The sequence below is a fragment of the Acinonyx jubatus genome, chromosome E3, assembly GCF_027475565.1.
Source record: "Acinonyx jubatus isolate Ajub_Pintada_27869175 chromosome E3, VMU_Ajub_asm_v1.0, whole genome shotgun sequence".
NCBI classification, from domain to species: domain Eukaryota; kingdom Metazoa; phylum Chordata; class Mammalia; order Carnivora; family Felidae; genus Acinonyx; species Acinonyx jubatus.
Window position 1 is genome coordinate 12558027 of NC_069398.1, and position 27176 is coordinate 12585202.

General features: G+C 39.5%; 1 protein-coding gene across 1 annotated transcript in view; it reads left to right on the top strand.

Annotated features, from left to right (window-relative positions):
- The window catches only part of LOC106970513 (phospholipid-transporting ATPase ABCA3-like), a 179733-nt gene that overhangs the window by 67483 nt on the left and 85074 nt on the right, over positions 1 to 27176 (top strand). The window contains 1 exon segment of the mRNA XM_053212893.1: positions 17139 to 17268. Coding sequence (XP_053068868.1) covers positions 17139 to 17268 — 130 coding nt within the window.

Here is a 27176-nt window from a genome sequence, read left to right on the forward strand (position 1 = left end):
TATGATCCTGTCAATCGATGCAGAAAAAGCATTTGACAACATTCTGCATTCTTTCTTAATAAAACCCTCGAGAAAGTCGGGATAGAAGGAACATACTTAAAGATCATAAAAGCCATTTATGAAAAGCCCACAGCTAATATCATCCTTAATGGGGAAACACTGAGAGCTTTCCCCCTGAGATCAGGAACACGACAGGGATGTCCACTCTCACCACTGTTGTTTGACATAGTGTTGGAATCAGCAATCAGACAGCAAAATCAGACAACAATCAGCAATCAGACAACAAAAGGAAATCAAAGGCATCAAAATTGGCAAAGATGAAGTCAAGCTTTCACTTTTTGCAGATGACATGATATACATGGAAAACCTGATAGACTCTGACAAAAGTCTACTAGAACTGATGCATGAATTCTGCAAAGTTGCAGGATACAAAATCAAGGTACAGAAATCAGTTGCATTCTTATACACTAATAATGAAGCAACAGAAAGACAAATAAAGAAACTGATCCCATTCACAATTGCACCAAGAAGCATAAAATACCTAGGAATAAACCTAACGAAAGATGTAAAAGATCTGTATGCTGAAAACTATAGAAAGCTTATGAAGGAAATTGAAGAAGATATAAAGAAATGGAAAAACATTCCATGATCATGGATTGGAAGAATACATATTGTCAAAATGTCAATACTACCCAAAGCTATCTACACATTCAATGCAATCCCAAGCAAAATTGCACCAGCATTCTTCTCGAAGCTAGAACAAGCAATCCTAAAATTCATATGGAACCACAAAAGACCCCGAATAGCCAAAGTAATTTTGAAGAAGAAGACCAAAGCAGGAGGCATCACAATCCCAGACGTTAGCCTCTACTACAAAGCTGTCATCATCAAGACAGCATGGTATGGGCACAAAAACAGACACATAGACCAATGGAATAGAATAGAAACCCCAGAACTAGACCCACAAAAGTATGGCCAACTCATCTTTGACAAAGCAGGAAAGAATATCCAATGGAAAAAAGACAGTCTCTTTAACAAATGGTGCTGGGAAAATTGGACAGCAACATGCAGAAGAATGAAACTAGACCACTTTCTTACACCATTCACAAAAGTAAAGTCAAAATGGATGAAGCACCTGAATGTGAGACAGGAAATCATCAAAACCCTAGAGGAGAAAGCAGGGAAAAACCTCTCTCACCTCAGCCGCAACAATTTCTTACTTAACACATCCCCAAAGGGTAGCGAATTGAAAGCAAAAATGGACTATTGGGACCTCATGAAGATAAAAAGCTTCTGCACAGCAAAGGAAACAACCAACAAAACTAAAAGGCAACCAACCGAATGGGAAAAGATATTTGCAAATGACATATCAGACAAAGGGCTAGTATCCAAAATCTATAAAGAGCTCACCAAACTCCACCCCCAAAAAACAAATAACCCAGTGAAGAAATGGGCAGAAAACATGAATAGACACTTCTCTAAAGAAGATCTCCAGATGGCCAACAGGCACATGAAAAGATGCTCAACGTCGCTCCTTATCAGGGAAATACAAATCAAAACCACACTCAGATATCACCTCACGCCAGTCAGAGTGGCCAAAATGAACAAATCAGGAGACTATAGATGCTGGCGAGGATGTGGAGAAATGGGAACCCTTTGCACTGTTGGTGGGAATGCAAACTGGTGCAGCCACTCTGGAAAACAGTGTGGAGGTTCCTCAAAAAACTAAAAATAGACCTACCCTATGACCCAGCAATAGCAGTGCTAGGAATTTACCCAAGGGATACAGGAGTGCTGATGCATAGGGGCACTTGTACCCCAATGTTGATAGCAGCACTCTCAACAATAGCCAAATTATGGAAAAAGCCTAAATGTCCCATCAACTGATGAATGGATAAAGAAATTGTGGTTTATATACACAATGAACTAGTACGTGGCAATGAGAAAGAATGAAATCTGGCCTTTTGTAGCAACGTGGGTGGAGCTGGAGAGTGTTATGCTAAGTGAAATAAGTCATACAGAGAAAGACAGATACCATATGTTTTCATTCTTATGTGGATCCTGAGAAACTTAACAGAAGACCATGGGGAAGGGGAAGGAAAAAAAAAAAAGAAAGGTTAGAGAGGGATGGAGCCAAAACATAAGAGACTCTCAGAAACTGAGAACAATCTGAGGGTTTATGGGGGGTGGGAGGGAGGGGGGTGGGTGATTGGTGTTGGGGAGGGCACATGTTGGGATGAGCACTGGGTGTTATATGGAAACCAATTTGACAATAAATTTCATATTTTAAAAAAAGAGCCTGAATAGCCAAAGCAATCATAGAAAAGAACAAAGCTGGAGGTATCAGAATCCCAGATTTCAAGATATACTACAAAGCTTTAGTGATCAAAACAGTATGGTACTGGCACAAAAGTAGACACAAAGATCAATAGAACATAAAGATAGTGACTGTACTGAAGACACAAGTGGAAGATATCAGACCTTCAATAAATGGAATAAAATGCTCCAAATGTGGCAGCAACCAAATATATAAATCAATTAATCACAAACATAAACTTATTGATAGTAATACCATAATAGTAGGGGACTTCCACACCCCACTTACAGCAATGGACAGATCATCTAAACAGAAAATCAACCAGAAAACAATGGCTTTGAATGACACAATGGACCAGGTGGACTTAACAGATATATTCAGAACATTTCATGCTAAATAGTGGAATATACATTCTTCTCCAGTGCACATGGAACTTTCTTCAGAATAGATCACATACTGGGACACAAATCAGCCCTCAAGAAGTACAAAAAGATCGAGATTATACCGTGCATATTTTCAGACCACAACTCGAAGAAAAAATTTGGAAAGATAACAAATACTTGGATACTAAAGAACGTCCTACTAAACAATGAATGGGCTACCCAAGAAGTTAATGAGGAAATTAAAAAGTACATGGAAGCCAATGAAAATGAAAGCACCACAGCCCAAAACCTCTGGGACTCAGCAAAGGTGGTTAATAAGAGGGAAGCATATAGCAATCCAGGCCTTCCTAAAGAAGGAAGAAAGTTCTCAGATACACAACCTAACCTTACACCTTAAAGACATGTAAAAAGAACAACAACTAAAACCCCAAACCAGCAGAAGACAAAAAATAAAGATTAGAGAAGAAATCAATGCTATCAAAACCAAAAAAAAAAAAAAAAACAGTAGAACAGATCAATGAAACCAGAAGCTAGTTCTTTGAAAGAATTCACAAAATTGATAAACCACTAGCCAGTTTGATCAAAAGGAAAAAGTAAAGGACCCAAGTAACTAAAATCGACAATGAAAGAGGGGAGATCACAACCAACACAGCAGAAATAAAAACAATAATAAGAGAATATTATGAGCAATTATATGCCAATAAAATGGGCAATCTGGAAAAAATGGACAAATTCCTAGAAACATATAAACAACCAAACTGAAACAGGAAAAAATAGAAAATTTGAACAGACCCAGAACCAGTAAAGAAATTAGATTAATAATCAAAAATCTCCCCAAAAAACAAGAGTCCATGGCCAGATGGCTTTCCAGGATAATTCTACCAAACATTTAAGGAAGAGTTAACACCTATTCTCTTGAAGCTGTTCCAAAAAATAGAAATGGAAGGAAAACTCCCAAACTCTTTTTATGAAGCCAGCATTACCTTGATTCCAAAATCAGACAGAGACCCCACTAAGAAGGAGAACTATAGACCAATTTCCCTGATGAACATGGATGCAAAAATCCTCAACAAGATATTAGCCAACTGGATCCAACAATACATTAAAAAAATTATTCACCACGACCAAGTGGGATTTATAACTCGGATGCAGGGCTGGTTCAATATCCACAAAACAATTAACGTGATTCATCACATCAATAAAAGAAAGGACAAGAATCAAATGATCCTCTCAATAAATGCAGAGAAAGCATTTGACAAAATACAGCATCCTTTCTTGATAAAAGCCCTCAAGAAAGTAGGGATAGAAGGAGCATACCTCGAGATCATAAAGGTCATATATGAAAGACCCAATGCTAATATCATCCTCATGGGGAAAAACTGAGGGCTTTCCACCTAAGATCAGGAACAAGACAGGGATGTCTACTTTCGCCACTGTTATTCAACATAGTATTGGAAGTTTTAGCCTCTGCAATCAGACAACACAAAGAAATAAAAGGCATCCAAATCAGGCAGGGGAGGTCACACTTTCACTCTTCACAGATGACATGATAGTCTATATGGAAAACCCAAAGGATGCCACCAAAAAACTGCTAGAACTGATCCATGAATTCAGCAAGGTTGCAGGATATAAAATCAATGCACAGAAATCAGTTGCATTCCTATACACCAATAATGAAGCAATGGAAGAAGAATTCAAGGAATCAATCCCATTTACAGTTGCACCAACCCATAAAATACCTTGGAATAAATCTAGCCGAAGAAGTGAAAAATCTATACACTGAAAACTATAGAAAACTTATGAAAGAAATTGAGGAAGACACAAAAAGGAAAAATATTCCATGTTTCTGGATAGGAAGAACAAATATTGTTAAAATGTCAATACTACCCAAAGCGATCTACATAGTCAATGCAATACCTATCAAAATAACACCAGCATTCTTCACAGAGGTAGAACACACAATCCTAAAATTTGTTTGGAACCACAAAAGACCCAAAATAGCCAAAGCAATCTTGAAAAAGAAAAAGCAGGAGGCATCACAATTCCAGACTTCAAGCTGTTTTACAAAGCCAAAATCATCAAGACAGTATGGTACTGGCACAAAAACAGACACTCAGATCAATGGAACAGAATAGAGAACCCAGAAATGGACCCACAAATGTATGGTCAACTAATCTTTGACAAAGCAGGAAAGAATATCCAATGGAATAAAGACAGTCTCTTCATTAAGTGGTGCTGGGAAAACTGGACAGCGGCATGCAGAAGAATGAACCTGGACCAGTTTTTTACACCATACACAAAAATAAAATGGATGAAAGACCTAAATGTAAGACAGGAAGCCATTAAAATCATTGAGGAGAAAGCAGGCAAAAACCTCTTTGACCTTGGCTGCAGCAACTTCTTACTCAACACGTCTCTGAAGGCAAGGGAAACTGAAGCAAAAATGAACTTATTGGGACCTCATCAAAATAAAAAGCTTCCACACAGCAAAGGAAACAATCAGAAAAACTCAAAGGCAACCGACAGAATGGGAGAAGATATTTGCAAGTGACATATCAGATAAAGGGTTAGTATCCAAAATCTATAAAGAACTTATCAAACTCCACACCCCAAAAAAACAAATAATCCAGTGGCGAAATGGGCAAAAGACATGAATAGACACTTCTCCAAAGAAGACATCCAGATGGCCAACCGACACATGAAAAAATTCTCAACATCACTCATCATCAGGGAAATACAAGTCAAAGCCACCATGAGATACTACCTCACTCCTGTCAGAATGGCTAACATTAGCAACTCAGGCAACAACACGTGTTGGTGAGAATATGGAGAAAGAGGATCTCTTTTGCATTCCTAGTGGGAATGAAAACTTGTGTAGCCACTCTGGAAAACAGTATGGAGGTTCCTCAAAAAATTAAAAATAGAACTACCCTACGACCCAGCTATTGCACTCCTAGGTATTTATCCAAGGGATACAGGTATGCTGTTTCAAAGTGACACATGCACCCCAGTGTTTATAGCAGTGCTATTGACAATAGCCAAAGTATGGAAAAAGTCCAAATGTCCATCAGTGGATGAATGGATAAAGAAGATATGGTATATGTATACAATGGAGTATTATTTGGCAATCAAAAAGAATGAAATCTTGCCGTTTGCAACTATGTGGATGGAACTGGAGGGTATTATGCTAAGTGAAATTAGTCAGAGAAAGACAAATATCATAAGACTTCACTCATATGAGGACTTTAAGATACAAAACAGGGGCGCCTGGGTGGCGCAGTCGGTTAAGCGTCCGACTTCAGCCAGGTCACGATCTCGCGGTCCGTGAGTTCGAGCCCCGCGTCAGGCTCTGGGCTGATGGCTCGGAGCCGGAGCCTGTTTCCGATTCTGTGTCTCCCTCTCTCTCTGCCCCTCCCCTGTTCATGCTCTGTCTGTCTCTGTCCCAAAAATAAATAAACGTTAAAAAAAATTTTTTTTTAAAAAAGATACAAAACAGACAAACATAAGGGAAGGGAAGCAAAGATAATATAAATACAGGGAGGGAGACAAAACATAATAGACTCTTAAATATGGAGAACAAACAGAGGATTACTGGAGGGGTTGTGGGACGGGGGGTGGGCTAAATGGGTAAGGGGCATTAAGGAATCTGTTCCTGAAATCATTGTTGTACTATATGATAACTAACTGGGATGTAAATTTAAAAAAAAAGAAGACTTAATAGTATGTACTGCCAACTCATGATTACTCATGAAATTTATTGTCATTGGGGGAACAATATTTCAAAGCTATAAAAGTCAATAAAATTATAAAAATAAAAAAGCAAGATAGCATGTTGGAAAAATCTTGACTGCATCCATAGGATGCTTTTCATGATTAAGAAAGGATGATTGAGAAGTCAAGAGAATAGAAAGTGGAGCCAAAAGCCTTGGAGAAACATTCTGTGGTCTTGAGTCCTAATCAAAGTACTGCCAATAATCCCAGTAGTAGGTTTCACAATTTCATTTGACTGATTTATACTTCCTGCCTTCCACTTATTTCACTGGGAGTATGTGTAATGGTTAAGTTATGCATATCTCACCAGTTTTTGTTGTGTTTGTGGGGAGAGTGTAAGAGGATACATATCAAGTCTCTTTGGATCACAGGTCTTCAGATCTAGAATAATTGTACTCAGGAGGTAATCTCCAGAAACTAGACCACAAGGGGCTCATCAACACCTGGACCTGATTTAGGTGACAAGACCCCGGACTTTGAGCTGATGCTATAAAGGTTTGGTGCTTTTGTAGCAGTGAGAGCAGGTAAAGCTGTCTTTATGAGAGAATAAAATGAATCATTGGAGTCAGAGGGTGGACTATGGTTGTTGGCAACCTCATCATGGGATGAGAATCCCCAGGAATTCTCACTAATATTCACATTTTTGTGCAGTCCTCTTCTGCAATGAATAGGCTAATCTTGTGACCTGTATAATACTGTGCAAGTGAAGTATGGGACTTCCAAGACTGAATCATAGAAGTCATCATGGCTTTTGCCTTGGTCATAAATTGCTTGCTCTGAAGATAGCCACCATATCATTCAAGTTGTTCATATGGACGAGAATTGAGTCTTTCTAAATCAATCAGTATGAACTTGAGTAGGCCTGCTTGGAAGTGGATACCCTGGTCTTGGCCAAGTCTTCAGATGACTGTAGCCCAGGTTGCTACTTGATTGTAGCCTCAGAAAGACCCTGAGCCAACCTCACCCAACTAATCTACTACATGACTATGCTTTTGCATGTGAGCCTAGTCAAAACAATAAGGAGTATACTAGTGAGAGGAACATGATCATCACTGATCATGGCTAGCAGTAGGAGATATCTTGACAGAAATGGACACACTGGTAGCAGTGGAGTAACATGACTCCAACATAATAAAGGATAGGTGGTGACACAGGCAGGAACAATTTTTCTAATAAAGTGGCAAGTATGGAGTCTGGAACACCTGATCCACAAATGATGGTTATCAGAACGCAACACTCTTGAGGCAAGATAGGAGGACATCCAGTGAGGATATTGACAACCTATGCTACCAGAAGAAATAAAAGTTGGATTGTCAGAAGCTAAGACAGGCACCTGATATAAATTCATGGTCTCCTCCACCGTTTCCCGTTTTCACAGCTTACACTCATTGACTCAAGGAGGATCTGGATTGGCTAGGAAGAAATGCTCTACAATACCACAGGAACTGTACATGATGATGATTGCCCAAGTCTACAAAGGGACTTCTAGCAATTTACTTGGGTAACCATACTTGGAGATTCAAAGTACCATCATAGTCCTATTGTTAGAGCAAGGCTATGTGCATGCTAGGTAATAATTTTAATCTTAGCTTTTAATGACTTACACTGGGACCACACAATCACCTAGTGGGAATTTCTATGGTTGCCAAATGTATAAATAGAAATTACATACCTGGTAGCTGGTGTAACCCTTATCTTCACTCCTTGGCTTCTGGGGCAGAGCTATCCTTAGAAATGGCCTATCTCCACTGGACAAGGTGGTTATCAAAGGCAATATCACATTCTTGGGAAAGTGGCAGGGATGAAAGAGGCATGAGTTGCAGTTCCCATAAACCCATTTAACTCTCCACTCTGGTCCTTGGAAACCTGAAAAATGACAGTGAATCCACCACAAATTTAAACAAATAGTTCACCTATTTGCCACTTTTGTGTCAGATGTGGTAACTTTGACTTGTGGTAGGAGATTAACACAGCCTAAGAACATGATATAGGGCCACTGATTTGGCAAATTTATTTTTCAAATACCATTAAAATGGGGATCAGAGATTTTTGTATTCATTTGAAATGGACAACAATAGTATATATTTATTTGTCCAGGAGGGCTTCTCAGCTCTCTGTCATAATATAATCTGGAGGAACCTGGATTAGCTATACATTTTGCAGAGCATCGCTCTGGCCCACTATATTGATGATTGGACCAGACAAGCAGGAAATAGCAAGTATTTTGAAGGCCTTGGTAAGACATATGTATTGTGAGGAGGGTACAGATAAAGCCTATGAAGACAGATGTCACTTCACACCAGTAAGAGTGGCTAAAATGAACAAATCAGGAGACTGTAGATGCTGGAGAGGATGTGGAGAAATGGGAACCCTCTTGCACTGTTGGTGGGAATGCAAACTGGTACAGCCACTCTGGAAAACAGTGTGTAGGTTCCTCCAAAAATTAAAAATAGATCTTCCCTATGACCCAGCAATAGCACGGCTAGGAATTTACCCAAGGGATACAGGAGTGCTGATGCATAGGGGCACTTGTACCCCAATGTTTATAGCAGCACTCTCAACAATAGCCAAATTATGGAAAGAGCCTAAATGTCCATCAACTGATGAATGGATAAAGAGGTTGCAGTTTATATATACAGTGGACTAGTACGTGGCAATGAGAAAGAATGAAATCTGGCCTTTTGTAGCAACGTGGGTGGAACTGGACAGTGTTATGCTAAGTGAAATAAGTCATACAGAAAAAGACAGATACCATATGTTTTCACTCTTATGTGGATCCTGAGGAACTTAACAGCAGACCATGGGGGAGGGGAAGGAAAAAAGTTAGAGAGGCAGGGAGGCAAATCATAAGAGACTCCTAAAAACTGAGAATAAACTGAGGGTTTATTGGGGGGGGTGGGAGGGAGGGGAAAGTGGGTGCTGGGCATTGAGGAGGGCACCTGTTGGGGTGAGCACTGGGTGTTGTATGGAAACCAATTTGACAATACATTTCATATTAAAAATAAATTTAAAAAAGACTCAGGGGCTTACTACATCAGTAAAATTTTTAGGAGTTAGTGATCTGGTATCTGCCAGTATTCCTTTCCAAAATAAAGGATAAGTTAGTATATTTTATACCTCCCACCATGAAAAAGGAAAATAGTTCCTGCTGGCCACTTCAGGTTTTGAAGTCAATATATTCTATACCTGAGAATACTGTTTTTACCCCTATACCAAGTGACACAAAAAGATGCCAACTTTGAGTAGAGTCCAGAGCAGGAAAAGACACCACAGCAGGTCCAGGCTGTAGTAGAAGCACTTCTGCTGCTTGGTGATCCCAGTCCATCAGACTTTATGGTATTAGTGGTGTCATGCTGGGAAAGTATATCTTGTTGATTTTATCGTAAACCTGAATGGGAGAATAACAGTGCAGACATCTAGAGTTCTGTATCAAAGCCATGCCATCAGCAATTGATAGATAATTGTGTTTTTCAACAACAGTTCCTGGCACACTGTTGGGGAGATGAAGTAACTGATAACAGGACACCAAGTAACTGGGTCCAGAAGTGGCCATGATGAGCTGGGTTCCATCATGAGCTGGAACCACCATATTATTAGAGACAGGCAGCTACCCCATCATGAGATGAAAGTGGTATATCAAAGATTGAACATGAGCACAATCAGTGGACGTCAGCAAGCTGTGTGAGCAGGGAATCTAAATCTTCATGTCATCCATGATTATCAGTTCAGTGCTTCTCCCTCAGCTCACACATATGGCCATAGAGAATTATCATTTTAACCAATTCACACAGGAGGAAAAAGTTCCGAGTTTGCTTCACAGGTAGTTCAGCTTGGTACATAGGTGAGGTTCATAAATGATTAGCAGCTGCACTAGAGCCCTAATGGGAATAACCTTGGAAGAGGAAAGGAGAGGAAATTCTCCCAAAAGACAGCTTCCAGCTCTTCACCTTGTCCTCCACTTTGTGTCACTGAATTGGCCCAAGACTACTGAACTGGGCAGTGATTAATGATCTGGCAAATTAAGGGCTTACAGTGAGAAATAGTGGAAGATTAGGTTCAAGAAATTCTAGGGTAGAGGCACATGGATGGAACTATAAAAATGAGAACAATGTAGGAAGATATTTGTAATGCATGTTAACAACCACTAGAGACTACATATCATGGAAGAAAGTACTAAATTTACCATGTAGACAAATTGACTCAGGTGACATTAGGTAGCCTCTGCCATCAGTGATAATACTAGTGGTACAGGAATAGAAATCTATAGTGTCAGGAGTACAAGAAAAACTAAAATATGGGCTCTTACCATAGTTAATCTTGCTATTCTTTTTGCCACATTTATAGCATGTCCTCAACAAAACTCACTTCTGAGGACCATTCCAAAGGAGATCAGACATCTGCTTGGTGTCTAGATGAGTACTTTGGGCCTCTTTCACACTGAAAGGCACTTCATTTCATCTTATAGGAATCAACACTTACTGTAAGCACTTTCTTGCCTGTAGAACCTCACGCAAGATGACATCCCAGAGCTTATTGATTGTTTGGTCCACCAGTATGGGATTCCACATACAGTCACATCAAAGAATCTTACTTCACAGCAAAGGAAGTACAGTAGTGAGCTCACAACCCTGGGATGTGCTGGTCTATACGTACATCCAGAAGCTCTCATCTGAAGGAAGTAATGAAATAGCCTGCTGAAGGCATATTTGAGGCAACCATGTAAAGATGGTAATTTGCACAAATGAGTCACCATCCTTCAGGATGCAATAGTCACACTAAAACAAAAGCCATTATGTGGTTCTTTGTCCCCAACAGGTAGGAGACATGGTTAGAAACCAAGGGGTAGAAGCAGAAGTGGTCCTAGTTACTGGTACTCCTAGTGATCCACTTGGGCAGTTGGTGCTTCCTGTAATCCCAACCATGGCCTCTGAGAGATCATGATCCCAAAACGGAAGATGCACCAAGGGATCCTTTGAACTATAAACTGGTTACTGCCAAGCCACTTTGAAGCTTTTATGCCAAGAGACCAACAAGAAGAGGAATCACATTTCTGCAAAGAGTAATTGATTATAATCACCAGGAAGTAAAGTTGATAGCTATTACATAGAAGAGGGAGGAATATATTTAGCACTCACATGATCCCCTTGTATGTATTTATACTCTCCTACCCAATTTGGTAGTAAAAGGAAAAATGTAGCAGTCATGGCCTGAGGAGTGCATAGCAACCTCAGGAAGAATGTTTGGATCAACCCCACAAAAGATCATCAACAATGCTAGCCAAATATGAGAGTAATCTAGAATAGACAGTAAATTATGAAGATAATCTCAGCTGCAGTGTTAAGGCCAGTGGCAGGGATCCCACTTAACTTTTTTCATATAAGTTTCCCTCAGGAAACGTTTCACTAGAGTCCTGAAGAAGCTGCTACCAGAACTTGATGAAGGAAGAAAATTTAATGCAAGGAGTGGACTGGAGAGTATACTGCACTACCCAGATGCCGCTCTCTGGAAAGAAAGACCTTTTTTCCCAACTGTGGAAAAGAGTGTGAAAAAGATGACAGCCTTAGCTGACAGCTCAGTGTCACCTTGTTTGGAATATCTTTGGCAATGGAGAGCTACCCTCACCTAAGCTCTTGTTCCTTGCCTTGGAGAAACCTAAATCCAATGACTATTCCATGAGAGGGCATGAAGACCCTATCTCTCAAGTTGGGATAACTTTAAATAGCCATCCTAGCCTAACAGCTTCTCTGAGGCCTTAGAGTTGCTGAACTGTATTTTGTATTCATCCTCTGCCCAGTTTCTTTCCAGCCTTTTCTTCTACAGGTGTTGATCTTTAATAAACTTCCTACATTCTAATCTTCCAATCAAGTGTGCTTCCTGGGAACCCAGCTTGTAACAGTGACATTAAAGCTGAGATCAGAATGATGATAATGGGGTAGATAGTTAAAAAACAAACAAACAAACAACAACTAGGTACAGATAATTCAAACAAACAGAAAATTCAAAGCCCTGAGATGGAAAAGATCTTCATTTGTTGAGGAACACAGATGAGATTAAAGTTGGAGTGAAGAATTTCTCACACCATTCACAAAAATAAACTCAAAATGGATTAAGGACCTGAATGTGAGACAGGAAACCATCAAAACCCTAGAGGATAAAGCAGGAAAAGACCTCTCTGACCTCAGCCGTAGCAATCTCTTACTCGACACATCCCCAAAGGCAAGGCAATTAAAAGCAAAAATGAATTACTGGGACCTTATGAAGATAAAAAGCTTCTGCACAGCAAAGGAAACAACCAACAAAACTAAAAGGCAACCAACCGAATGGGAAAAGATATTTGCAAATGACATATCCGATAAAGGGCTAGTATCCAAAATCTATAAAGAGCTCACCAAACTCCACCCCCAAAAAACAAATAACCCAGTGAAGAAATGGGCAGAAAACATGAATAGACACTTCTCTAAAGAAGACATCCGGATGGCCAACAGGCACATGAAAAGATGCTCAACGTCACTCCTTATCAGGGAAATACAAATCAAAAGCACACTCAGATATCACCTCACGCCAGTCAGAGTGGCCAAAATGAACAAATCAGGAGACTATAGATGCTGGCGAGGATGTGGAGAAATGGGAACCCTCTTGCACTGTTGGTGGGAATGCAAATTGGTTCAGCCACTCTGGAAAGCAGTGTGGAGGTTCCTCAGAAAATTAAAAATAGACCTACCCTATGACCTAGCAATAGCACTGGTAGGAATTTACCCAAGGGATACAGGAGTGCTGATGCATAGGGGCACTTGTACCCCAATGTTTATAGCAGCACTCTCAACAATAGCCAAATTATGGAAAGAGCCTACATGTCCATCAACTGATGAATGGATAAAGAAATTGTGGTTTATATACACAATGGAGTACTACATGGCAATGAGAAAGAACGAAATATGGCCTTTTGTAGCAACGTGGATGGAACTGGAGAGTGTGATGCTAAGTGAAATAAGCCATACAGAGAAAGACAGATACCATATGTTTTCACTCTTATGTGGATCCTGAGAAACTTAACAGAAACCATGGAGGAGGGGAAGGGAAAAAAAAAAAAGAGGTTAGAGCGGGAGAGATCCAAAACATAAGAGACTCTTAAAAACTGAGAACAAACTGAGGGTTGATGGGGGGTGGAAGGGAGGGGAGGGTGGGTGATGGGTATTGAGGAGGGCACCTTTTGGGATGAGCACTGGGTGTTGTATGGAAACCAATTTGACAATAAATTTCATATATTGAAAAAAAAAGTTGGAGTGAAGAAAGCAAATGACATGAAATGAATTTGGCAATATACTCATAATACAAATCATGTAGGGGACGTTGAAGGCCACAATAAAACTTGGATTCCATTTTTAAAAGGTTGGACAATAATTATAGGCCTTTATTATTTTTTTCTCCAAGTTTTTGTTTAAGTTCCAGTTAGTTAACTTACAGCGTAATATTGGTTTCAGGTATAGAATTTAGTGACTCATCACTTACATACAACACCCGGTGCTCATCACAAGTGCCCTCGTTAATACCCATCACCCATTTAACCTATTGCCCTACCTACCTCCCCTCCTGTAATCATCAGTTCTCTACACTTAAGAGTCTGATTCTTGGTTTGCCTCTCTTTTTCCTCCCTGTATTCATTTGTTCCTTAAATTCCACATATGAGTGAAATCATATGGAGATAGAAGTGTAGAGATTCAGAACATACAGTAAATTCATTTGCAAGTATAATTCATTTTGGAAACATGTTTGTAATCCAAAGCACTTGTATGTCAAAGCGAATTTCCCCTTAAATAATGGAAACTCAGATGATTCGTTCCACAACCCAAAAATACACATATAACAATGATTACAATACTGTGTAATATAATACAAAATAATAAGGAAAATACAAAATATACAGAAAAATAAATTAAGCTGCACTTACCTTTGAAAACCTTCATGCTGGTGTGAGGGAGACAAGAGAGTGGAGGGTTATTGTGTAGGACGATTTTTACTATCATTAATGGAATCACTGCTATCTATTGGCTCAATGGAATCTTTTTCTTTTTGTGCAACTTTAATAAGGAACCTATCCAATGACACTTGGTTTTGCCTTCTTTTCAGGATTTCATGTAAAGGTGATTTTGCATTGTCATTAAACATATTCATCCTTCACACTGCTACATCCTTATTCGGGTGATGATTTTCTACAAAATTTTGCAGTGTTTCCCACATTTTACACATCCCCCTAATCTCACTTGAAGTGAGGAATTTCTCCACCTTTTTGTCCTCCTCCTCCTCTATAGACAGAATAGAGACAGAGACTTCTTATAAAATCTTGCACTTTCAGCCACTTGCATACCTCGTTTGTACTTCTTGATTTCATTCTTAACTTCCACCATAATCATCTCCTTCTCGCCTTTCTTTTCAACCCTTTTCTGCACGGGGCCCATTGTATATGCTTGCACAGATGTTGACTACAATACAGTATTAATAAATTCTTGTCATATACTGTATTTAATGTAACTGGCAGTAAGGCAGCAGAAAAAAAGTGTCTATGTCTGCAGGCAGCCTGACCTAGAATGAAGCAAAGCATCCCTAACCTTACTCTTGTATGAAAAAGCAAAGGACTGTCCATACATGCTTTGAAGTGACAAAAAATACACTAGTGCCCATTATGGGCACCTTCCAACATTCTGAAAAAAATCACTGACTTCTGCCAAACACTGTGGCCTGAGATCGAGCATGTGAGCATAGGAGATGATCACTCTCAATACCACAGAGAGAAAGAAAGCGAGAGAGAGAGAGAGAAAAAGAACCATTGGTCAGTTGTGATCATGTGATGTTTGGCATCATGTACTATTTGTATTACAAGACATCTCTCATTTATCAAGTTAAAATTTATTAGAAATATTTGCTCATCTTGCAGAACATTCACAGAACAAGTTACTCACAAACCAATGTTTTACTGTATTTGGGGTTAGAGCTGAAAAGATTTGCTTAATGGTTGCTTGTGAAATTGAAGGAAAAGGAGGACACTAATGTAGCTGTTGGTTTTGTGCCTTGAACAATGGGTGGTTGTTGGAGAGATTTATGGATATTGAAGACATTGAGGGAGAATTTGAGGTTGGCTTGGTTGAAGTTTGAAAAAGACACAGGGGTGCCTGGGTGGCCTAGTCGGTTAGGTGTCCAACTTCGGCTCAGGTCATGATCTCGTGATTCATGGGTTCAATCCCCACGTCGGGCTCTGTGTGGACAGCTCAGAGCCGGAGCCTCCTTCAGATTCTGTGTCTCCCTCTCTGCCCCTCCCCCAGCTCACACTCTGTCTCTCTCTCAAAAATAAATACACATTAAAAAAATAAAAGAAAAAGATACAAAAATACAGATTTCAAGGGGTATATGCACCCTGGTGTTTATAGCAGCATTAACAGTAATAACCAAACTATAGAAAGAACCCAAATGTCCATCAACTGATGAATGGATAAAGAAGATGTGGTGTGTGTGTACACACACACACACACACACACATACACTGGAATATTACTCGGCCATCAAAAAGAATTAAACCTTGACATTTGGAACAATGTGGGTGGAGCTAGAGTGTATTATGCTAAGAAAAATATGTCAGAGAAAGACAAAAAGCATATAATTTCACTCATGTGGAATCTAGGAAACATCAGATGAACATATGGCAAGGAGTAAAAAAAGAGAGAGGGAAGCAAGCAATAAGAGACTCTTAAGGATAGAGAACAAACTGAGGGTTGATGGAGGGAGGTGAATGGGGGGTGGGCTAAATGGGTGATGGGTATTAAGGAGGACACCTAGGGAAAAAACTTTTACTGCCATTTGGAATAAAAGAGAAATAGCCTTTTTTTGTTGTTACGCAAGATGTTTTGCTTTATTCACCATCTGTTAGTTATATTGGAAGGAATAGATGTTTGAAGTCTGAATGAAATGGGCTTGAATCCCAACTTTTTAATTTAGATATTGTTTCTTCAAGTGTTTTTACTTTATTTTCATCAAAAATTGACCAGAATCCTTTTACTAGCTTCATAGTGCCTGTGTTTTCTCCAGACAAGCAGATGTTTGTATATCATCTCTCCTTGAAGGCATCTATCTTTTCTTAAATTTAAGGCTGATTGGTTGCCTGGAAATATCACTCCTCTGATGAGTTCAAGAAAACTTAAGATTTTTTTAGATTATTTAGTTTCTTGTTTTCTAGAGTGAGAGTGATGCTCTTTCCATATTTTTGCATCTTAAGCAGAAGCACTGCTAACCTACACAAAAGAAGAAATTTGAGATGCCTATAAAATATCTATGTTTTAGATGTTTCATCCAGGTTTTCTGTTGGCAGTTGTCCAAACCAGGAAAAATGCATGAACTTAAGAAGATAATGGCATTATCAGCTTTAAGATGTTAATTGAATCAAAGCATGAATGGATATTACTGAGGGATGTTTATATATTTACTGTGAAATTTTACAACTCGTGTTATGGCATCAATTAATTTGTTCCAATCACAATTTCATCCTTCTTAAATTTTTATTTCTTTTTCCTTACAAGATTATGTGGTATGGTTTCTTGTATAAATAGTTGATTTGAGTGTTTGTTCTTTCAAAGTGATAGTGATAGATGAAGTCAATATTTGTGTATTTTCCCCAACAGGAATTCCGAATGCAAAATACTACCAAAATAGCTGTAAAAGACTTGTCTTTGAATTTATATATGGGGCAGATTACTGTTCTTCTAGGACACAATGGAGCAGGAAAATCCACTATTCTGTCTATTCTCTCAGGTAGGTCTCTTCAGAGTGTCATAGACACTGTAGATCAAACTTGCAAGACTTTTGTGTATCCCTTTGATGTTTACAATTTAGTCAGTTCAATGATACATAAAATTGTTCAGTAATTCACTTTAAGTTGTAAATAATTCCATGTGAGAGATGCCAGATATCACGTTTTACAAATATTTTACAATGTAACCATTGTAAAAAAAAATGTTCAAAGAACTAAAGGAAACCATGATTTAAAAAATAATGGAATGTAGGGGCGCCTGGGTGGCTCAGTCGGTTGAGAGTCCGGCTTCGGCTCAGGTCATGATCTTGCGGTCTGTGAGTTCGAGCCTCACGTCGGGCTCTGTGCTGACAGCTCAGAGCCTGGAGCCTGATTTTGTGTCGCCCTCTCTTTCTGCCCCTCCCCCACTCATGCTCTGTCTCTCTCTGTAAAGAAATATTGGAATGTATGAAAACAAGATCAAATAGAAAATATCAGTAAAAAGGTAGAAATTATGAAAAGAAGAGCCAGTTGGGAATTCTGGAGTTGAAAAGTATAATAACAAAAGTGAAGAATTCATTAAAAGGGCTTAATAGTAGATTTAATCAATTGTCACAAGAGAGAACCAGTGAACTTGAAGAAAGATTGATGGAGATTATAAAATGTGAATAAAACAAAGCAAAAAAGAATTGAGTAAAATTAACAGTTTCATAGGAAGTTTTGATATCTTTATCTTTTTTTTTATTATGAAATGTGTTCTCAAATTGGTTTCCATACAACACCCAGTGCTCATCCTAACAGGTGCCCTCCTTGATACCCATCACCCACTTTCCCCTCCCTCCCACCCACCATCAACCCTCAGTTTATTCTCAGTTTTTAGGAGTCTCTTTAGGTTTGCCTCCCTCCCTCTCTAACTTTTTTTCCTTCTCCTCCCCCATGGCCTTCTGTTAAGTTTCTCAGGATCCACATAACAGTGAAAACATATGGTATCTGTCTTTTTCTGTATGACTTATTTCACTTAGCATAACACTGTCCAGTTTCACCCACATTGTTACAAAAGGCCATATTTCATTCTTTCTCATTGCCAAGTAGCATTCCATTGTATATATAAACCACAACCTCTTTATCCATTCATCAGTTGATGGACATTTAGGCTCTTTCCATAATTTGGCTATTGTTGAAAGTGCTGCTATAAACATTGGGGTACAAGTGCCCCTATGCATCAGCACTCCTGTATCCCTTGGGTAAATTCCTAGCACTGCTATTGCTGGGTCATAGGGTAGATCTTTTTGTTTTTTTTTTTTTTATTTGAGGAACCTCCACAGTGTTTTCCAGAGTGGCTATACCAGTTTGCATTCCCACCAACAGTGCAAAGGGTTCCCATTTCTCCACATCCTCGCCAGCATCTATAGTCTCCTGATTTGTTCATTTTAGCCACTCTGACTGGCAGGAAGTGGTATCTGAATGTGGTTTTGGTTTGTATTTCCCTAATGAGGAGTGACATTGAACATCTTTTCATGTGTCTGCTGGCCATCTGGAGGTCTTCCTTAGAGAAGTATCTATTCATGTTTTCTGCCCATTTCTTCACTGGATTATTTGTTTTTGGGGTGTGAAGTTCGGTGAGTTCTTTATAGATTTTGGATACTAGCCCTTTGTCCGATATGTCATTTGCAAATATCTTTTCCCATTCGGTTGGTTGCCTTTTAGTTTTGTTGGTTGTGTCCTTTGCATTGCAGAAGGTTTTATCCCAATGAGGTCCCAATAGTTCATTTTTGCTTTTAATTCCCTTGCCTTTGGGGATGTGTCAAGTAAGAAATTGCTGCAGCTGAGGTCAGAGAGCTTTTTTTCCTGCTTCCTCCTCTAGGGTTTTGATGGTTTCCTGTCTCACATTCAGGTCCTTCATCCATTTTGAGTTTGTTTTTCTGAATGGTGTAAGAAAGTGGTCTAGTTTCATTCTTCTGCATGCTGCTGTCCAGTTCTCCCTGCACCATTTGTTAAAGAGACTGTCTTTTTTCCATTGGATATTCTTTCCTGCTTTGTCAAAGATGAGTTGGCCATACTTTTGTGGGTCCAATTCTGGAGTCTCTATCCTATTCCATTGGTCTATGGGTCACTTTTTGTGCCAATACCATGCTGTCTTGACAAGCACTCCTACACTTTTTATGGAACCACAAAAGACCCTGAACAGCCAAAGTAATATTGAAGAATGCCAAAGCAGGAGGCATCACAATCCCAGACTTTGGCCTCTAGTATAAAGCTGTAAGAATCAAGTTGTGATATCTTTAAATGCACCAGAATACATGTAATAGAATGTAGGAGAGGAGAAAGAGAACAAAGCTAAAAAGTAGTCTACAAAATAATGGATTAAAACTTGCCAAATTTGCTGAAAACATTAATCTACACATCTCAGAATTTCCACAAACTTCAAATAGCATGAATGTGAAGAGATAATCACCCATAAATATTATACTAAAAATTATGAAAGAGAGTATCTTGAAAACAGCAAGCCAAAAGTTATTTGTCACATTAAGTGGTGCCCCAATAGGACTAGAAGCTGAGTTCTCATTACAAATAATGAAGACAGTCTCTTCAGCAAGTGGTGCGGGGAAAACTGGACAACGATATGCAGAAGAGTGAACCTGGCCCACTTTCTTACACCAGACACAGAAATAAACTCAACATGCATGAAAGACCTAAATGTAAGACAGGAAGGCATCAAAATCTTCGAGGAGAAAGCAGGCAAAAACCTCTTTGATCTTGGCCACAGCAACTTCTTACTCAACACATCTCTGGAGGCAAGGGAAACAAAAACAAAAACAAAAATGAACTACTAGGACCTCATCAAAACGAAAAGCTTCTGCACAGCAAAGGAAACAATCAGCAAAACCAAAAGGCAACCGACAGAATGGGAGAAGATATTTGCAAACGACATATCAGATAAAGGGTTAGTATCCAAAATCTATAAAGAACTTATCAAACTCAATACACAAAACACAAGTAATCCAGTGACAAAATGGGCAAAAAACATGAATAGACACTTCTGCAAAAAAGACATCCAGATGGCGAACCGATACATGAAAAAATTCTCAACATCACTCATCATCAGGGAAATACAAATCAAAAACACCATGAGATACCACCTCACACCTGTCAGAATGGCTAACATTAGCAACCCAGGCAACAACAGAGGTTGGCGAGGATGCAGAGAAAGAGGATCTGTTTTGCATTGTTGGTGGGAATGCAAGCTGTTGCAGCTACTCTGGAAAACAGTATAGAGTTTCCTCAAAAAATTAAAAATAGAACTACCCTACAACCCAGCCATTTCACTACTAGGTGTTTACCCATGGGATACAGGTGTGCTGATGCATAAGGGCAAATGTACCCCAATGTTTATAGCAGCACTATCAACAATAACCAAAGTATGGAAAGAGCCCAAATGTCCATTGGTAGATGAATGGATAAAGAAGATGTGGTATATATATACAATGGAGTATTGCTCAGCAATCAAAAAGAATGAGATCTTGCCATTTGCAACTACATGGATGGAACTGGACGGTATTATGCTAAGTGTAATTAGTCAGTCAGAGAAAGACAAATATCATGATTTTACTCATATGAGGGCTTTAAGAGACAAAACAGATGAACATAAGGTAAGGGAAAGAAAAATAATATAAAAACAAGGAGGGCAACAAAGCATAAGAGACTCATAAATATGGAGAACAAACAGAGGGTTACTGGAGGGGATGTGGGAGGGGGAATGGGCTACATGGGTAAGGGGCATTAAGGAATCTACTCCTGAAATCATTGTTGCACTATACACTAACTAATTTGGATGTAAATTTTAAAAAAGTAAAGAAAAAGAAAGAATGGAGTCTAGGGGACCTGGGTGACTCAGTTAAGTGTCTGACCCTTGGTTTTGGCTCAGGACATGATCTCATGTTTCATGGGTTCAAGGTCCACCTTGGGTTCTGTGCTGGCAGAGCAGAGCCTGCTTGGGATTCTCTCTCTCCCCCTCTCTCTTTGCCCCTGCACTGCTCATGCTATGTCTATCTCAAAATAAATAAATAAGCTATAAAAAATTTTAGAAATAGTGGAGTCCAGAAGGCAATGGATGATATACAAAAAGTGCTGGAGAGAGACTGGCAGAAGATGGCGGCATAGGAGGATGCTGGACACACCGCACGTCCTGCTGATCACTTAGATTCCACCTACACCGGCCTAAATAACCCAGAAAACCACCAGAAGACTAGCAGAATGGAGTCTCCGGAGCCAAGCGCAGATGAGAGGCCCATGGAAGAGGGGCCCCTCCTGAAGTGGATCACCTAAGGAGAAGCGAGCTAAGCCTGCCCCTCTGCTCCCATGCACCTTGCCTACGCACCCCAGCTAATACACCAGATCCCCAGCACCACAAGCCTGGCAGTGTGCAAGTAGCCCAGATGGGCCACGCGACCCACAGTGAATCCCACCCCTAGGAGAGGGGAAGAGAAGGCACACACCAGTCTGACTGTGGCCCCAGCAGTGGGCTGGGGGCAGACATCAGGTCTGACTGCGACCCCACCCACCAACTCCAGTTATACACGACAGCACAGGGGAAGTGCCCTGCAGGTCCGCACCACTCCAGGGACTACCCAAAATGACCAAACGGAAGAATTCCCCTCAAAAGAATCTCCAGGAAATAACAACAGCTAATGAACTGATCAAAAAGGATTTAAATAATATAACAGAAAAGTGAATTTAGAGTAATAGTCATAAAATTAATCACTGGGCTTGGAAACAGTATAGAGGACAGCAGAGAATCTCTTGCTACAGAGGTCAAGGGACTAAGGAACAGTCAGGAGGAGCTGAAAAACGCTTTAAACGAGATGCAAAATAAAATGGAAATGACCACAGCTCAGACTGAAGAGGCAGAGGAGAGAATAGGTGAACTAGAAGATAAAATTATGGAAAAAGAGGAAGCTGAGAAAAAGAGAGATAAAAAAATCCAGGAGTATGAGGGGAAAATTAGAGAACTAAGTGATACACTAAAAAGAAATAATATACACGTAATTGGTATCCCAGAGGAGGAAGAGAGAGGGAAAGGAGCTGAAGGTGTACTAGAAGAAATAATAGCTGAGAACTTCCCTGAACTGGGGAAGGAAAAAGGCATTGAAATCCAAGAGGCACAGAGAACTCCCTTCAGATGTAACTTGAATCGATCTTCTGCACGACATATCATAGTGAAACTGGCAAAATACAAGGATAAAGAGAACATTCTGAAAGCAACAAGGGATAAACATGCCCTAACATATACAGGGAGACCTGTAAGACTCGTGACTGATCTCTCTTTTGAAACTTGGCAGGCCAGAAAGGATTGGCACGAGATCTTCAATGTGTTGAACAGAAAAAAATTTGTAGCCGAGAATCCTTATCCAGCAACTCTGTCATTTAGAATAGAAGGAGAGATAAAGGTCTTCCCAAACAAACAAAAACTGAAGGAATTTGTCACCACTAAACCAGCCCTACAAGATATCCTAAGGGGGATCCTGTGAGACAAAGTACCAGAGACATCGCTACAAGCATGAAACCTGCAGACATCACAATGACTCTAAACCCGTCTCTTTCTATAATAACACTGAATGTAAATGGACTAAATGCGCCGCCAAAAGACATAGGGTATCAGGATGGATAAAAAAACAAGACCCATCTATTTGCTGTCTACAAGAGACTCATTTTAGACCTGAGGACACCTTCAGATTCAAAGTGTGGGGATGGAGAATCATCTATAATGCTACTGGGAGTCAAAAGAGCTGGAGTAGCCATACTTAAACCAGACAAACTAGACTTTAAATTAAAGGCTGTAACAAGAGATGAAGAAGGGCATTATATAATAATTACAGGGTCTATCCATCAGGAAGAGCTAACAATTATAAATGTCTATGCGCCAAATATGGGAGTCCCCAAATACATAAAACAATTACTCATAAACATAAGCAACCTTATTAATAAGAATGTGATAACTGCAGGGGACTTTAACACTCCACTTATAGAAATGGATAGAACATCTAGACACACGGTCAATAAAGACACAAGAGCCCTGAATGATACATTGGATGAGATAGACTTGACAGATATATTTAGAACTCTGCATCCCAAAGCAACAGAATATATTTTCTTCTCGAGTGCACATGGGACATTCTCCAAGACAGATCATATACTGGGTCACAAAACAGCCCTTCATAAGTTCACAAGAATTGATTTTATACCATGCATACTTTCAGACCACAATGCTATGAAGCTTGAAATCAACCACAGGAAAAAGTCTGGAAAACCTCCAAAAGCATGCAGGTTAAAGAACACCCTACTAAAGAATGAGTGGATCAACCAGGCAATTAGAGAAGAAATTTAAAAATATATGGAAACAAACCAAAATGAAAATACAACAATCCAAATGCTTTGGGATGCAGCAAAGGCAGTCCTGAGAGGAAAAGACATTGCAATCCAGGCCTATCTCAAGAAACAAGAAAAATCCCAAATACAAAATCTAACCGCACACCTAAAGGAAATAGAAACAGAGCAGCAAAGGCAGCCTAAACCCAGCAGAAGAAGAGAAATAATAAAGATCAGAGCAGAAATAAACAATATAGAATCTAAAAAACTGTAGAACACATCAACAAAACCAACAGTTGGTTTTTTGAAAAAATAAACAAAATTGACAAACCTCTAGCCAGGCTTCTCAAAAAACAAAGGGAGATGACCCAAATAGATAAAATCATGAATGAAAATGGAATTATTGCAACCAATCCCTCATAGATACAAGCAATTATCAGGGAATACTAGGAAAAATTATTTGCCAACAAATAGACAACCTGGAAGAAATGGACAAATTCCTAAACACCCACACGCTTCCCAAACTCAATCAAGAGGAAATAGAAAGCTTGAACAGACCCATAACCAGCAAAGAAATTGAATCAGTTATCAAAAATCTCCCAACAAATAAGAGCCCAGGACCAGATGGCTTCCCAGGGGAGTTCTACCAGACATTTAAAGCAAAGATAATACCTATCCTTCTGAAGCTCTTCCAAGAAATAGAAAGGGGAAGAAAACTTCCAGACTCATTCTATGAAGCCAGTATTACTTTGATTCCTAAACCAGACAGAGACCCAGTAAAAAAAGAGAACTACAGGCCAAAATCCCTGATGAATATGGATGCAAAATTCTCCATAAGATACTAGCAAATCGAATTCAACAGCATATAAAAAGAATTATTCACCATGATCAAGTGGGATTCATTCCTGGGATGCAGGGCTGGTTCAACATTCCAAATCAATCAACGTGATACATCACCTTAATAAAAGAAAAGATAAGAACCATATGATCCTGTCAATCGATGCAGAAAACGCATTTGACAAAATCCAGCACCCTTTCTTAATAAAAACCCTCGAGAAAGTCGGGATAGAAGGAACATACTTAAACATCATAAAATCCAATTATGAAAAGCCCACAGCTAACATCATCCTCAATGGGGAAAAACTGAGAGCTTTTTCCCTGAGATCAGGAACACGACAGGGATGCCCACTCTCACCGCTGTTGTTTAACATAGTGTTGGAAGTGCTAGCATCAGCAATCAGACAACAAAAGGAAATCAAAGCATCAAAATTGGCAAAGATGAAGTCAAGCTTTCACTTTTTGCAAATGACATGATACTATACATGGAAAACCTGATAGACTCCACCAAAAGTCTGCTAGAACTGATACATGAATTCAGCAAAGTTGCAGGATACAAAATCAATGTACAGAAATCAGTTGCATTCTCATATGCTAATAATGAAGCAACAGAAAGACAAATAAAGGAACTTATCCCATTCACAATTGCACCAAGAAGCATAAAATACCTAGGAATAAACCTAAGCAAACATGTAAAAGATCTGTATGCTGAAAACTATAGAAAGCTTATGAAGGTAATTGAAGAAGATATAAAGAAATGGAAAGACATTCCCTGCTCATGGATTGGAAGAACAAATGTTGTCAAAATGTAAATACTACCCAAAGCTATCTACACATTCAATGCAATCCCACTCAAAATTGCACCAGCATTCTTCTCAAAACTAGAACAAGCAATCCTAAAATTCATATGGAACCACAAAAGGCCCCGAATAGCCAAAGTAATTTTGAAGAAGACCAAAGCAGGAGGCATCACAATCCCAGACGTTAGCCTCTACTACAAAGCTGTCATCATCAAGACAGTATGGTATGGGCACAAAAACAGACACATAGACCAATGGAATAGAATAGAAACCCCAGAACTAGACCCACAAATGTATGGCCAACTCATCTTTGACAAAGCAGAAAAGAACATCCAATGGAAAAAAGACAGTCTCTTTAACAAATGGTGCTGGGAGAACTGGACAGCAACATGCAGAAGGTTGAAACTAGACCACTTTCTCACACCATTCACAAAAATAAACTCAAAATGGATGAAGCACCTGAATGTGAGACAGGAAACCATCAAAACCCTAGAGGAGAAAGCAGGAAAAACCTCTCTGACCTCAGCCGTAGCAATTTATTACTCGACACATACCCAAAGGCAAGGCAATTAAAAGCAAAAATGAACTATTGGGACCTCATGAAGATAAAAAGCTTCTGCACAGCAAAGGAAACAACCAACAAAACTAAAAGGCCACCAACGGAATGGGAAAAGATATTTGCAAATGACATATCGGACAAAGGGCTAGTATCCAAAATCTATAAAGAGCTCACCAAACTCCACACCCGACAAACAAATAACCCAGTGAAGAAATGGGCAGAAAACATGAATAGATACTTCTCTAAAGAAGACATCCGGATGGCCAACAGGCACATGAAAAGATGCTCAACGTCGCTCCTTATCAGGGAAATACAAATCAAAAGCACACTCAGATATCACCTCACGCCAGTCAGAGTGGGCAAAATGAACAAATCAGGAGACTATAGATGCTGGAGAGGATGTGGAGAAACGGGAACCCTCTTGCACTGTTGGTGGGAATGCAAACTGGTGCAGCCACTCTGGAAAGCAGTGTGGAGGTTCCTCAGAAAATTAAAAATAGACCTACCCTATGACCCAGCAGTAGCACTGCTAGGAATTTACCCAAGGGATACAGGAGTACTGATGCATAGGGGCACTTGTACCCCAATGTTGATAGCAGCACTCTCAACAATAGCCAAATTATGGAAAGAGCCTACATGTCCATCAACTGATGAATGGATAAAGAAATTGTGGTTTATATACACAATGGAGTCCTACGTGGCAATGAGAAAGAACGAAATATGGCCCTTTGTAGCAACGTGGATGGAACTGGAGAGTGTGATGCTAAGTGAAAAAAGCAGAGAAAGACAGATACCATATGTTTTCACTCTTATGTGGATCCTGAGAAACTTAACAGAAACCCATGGAGGAGGGAAGAAAAAAAAAGAGGTTAGAGTGGGAGAGAGCCAAAGCATAAGAGACTCTTAAAAACTGAGAACAAACTGAGGGTTGATGGGGGGTGGAAGGGAGGGGAGGGTGGGTGATGGGTATTGAGGAGGGCACCTTTTGGGATGAGCACTGGGTGTTGTATGGAAACCAATCTGACAATAAATTTCATATATTGGAAAAAAATGCAACTGAATTCTGTGCATTGATTTTGTATCCTGCTACTTTGCTGAATTCATCTATCAGTTCTAGTAGACTTTTGGTGGAGTCTATCAGGTTTTCCACATATAATATCATGTCATCTTCAAAAAGTGAAAGCTTGACATCATCTTTGCCAATTTTGATGCCTTTCATTTCCTTTTGTTGTCTGATTGCTGATGCTAGCACTTCCAACATTATGTTAAACAACAGCAGTGAGAGTAGACATCCCTGTCGTGTTCCTCATCTCAGGGGGAAAGCTCTCAGTGTTTCCCCATTGAGGATGATATTAGCTGTGGGCTTTTC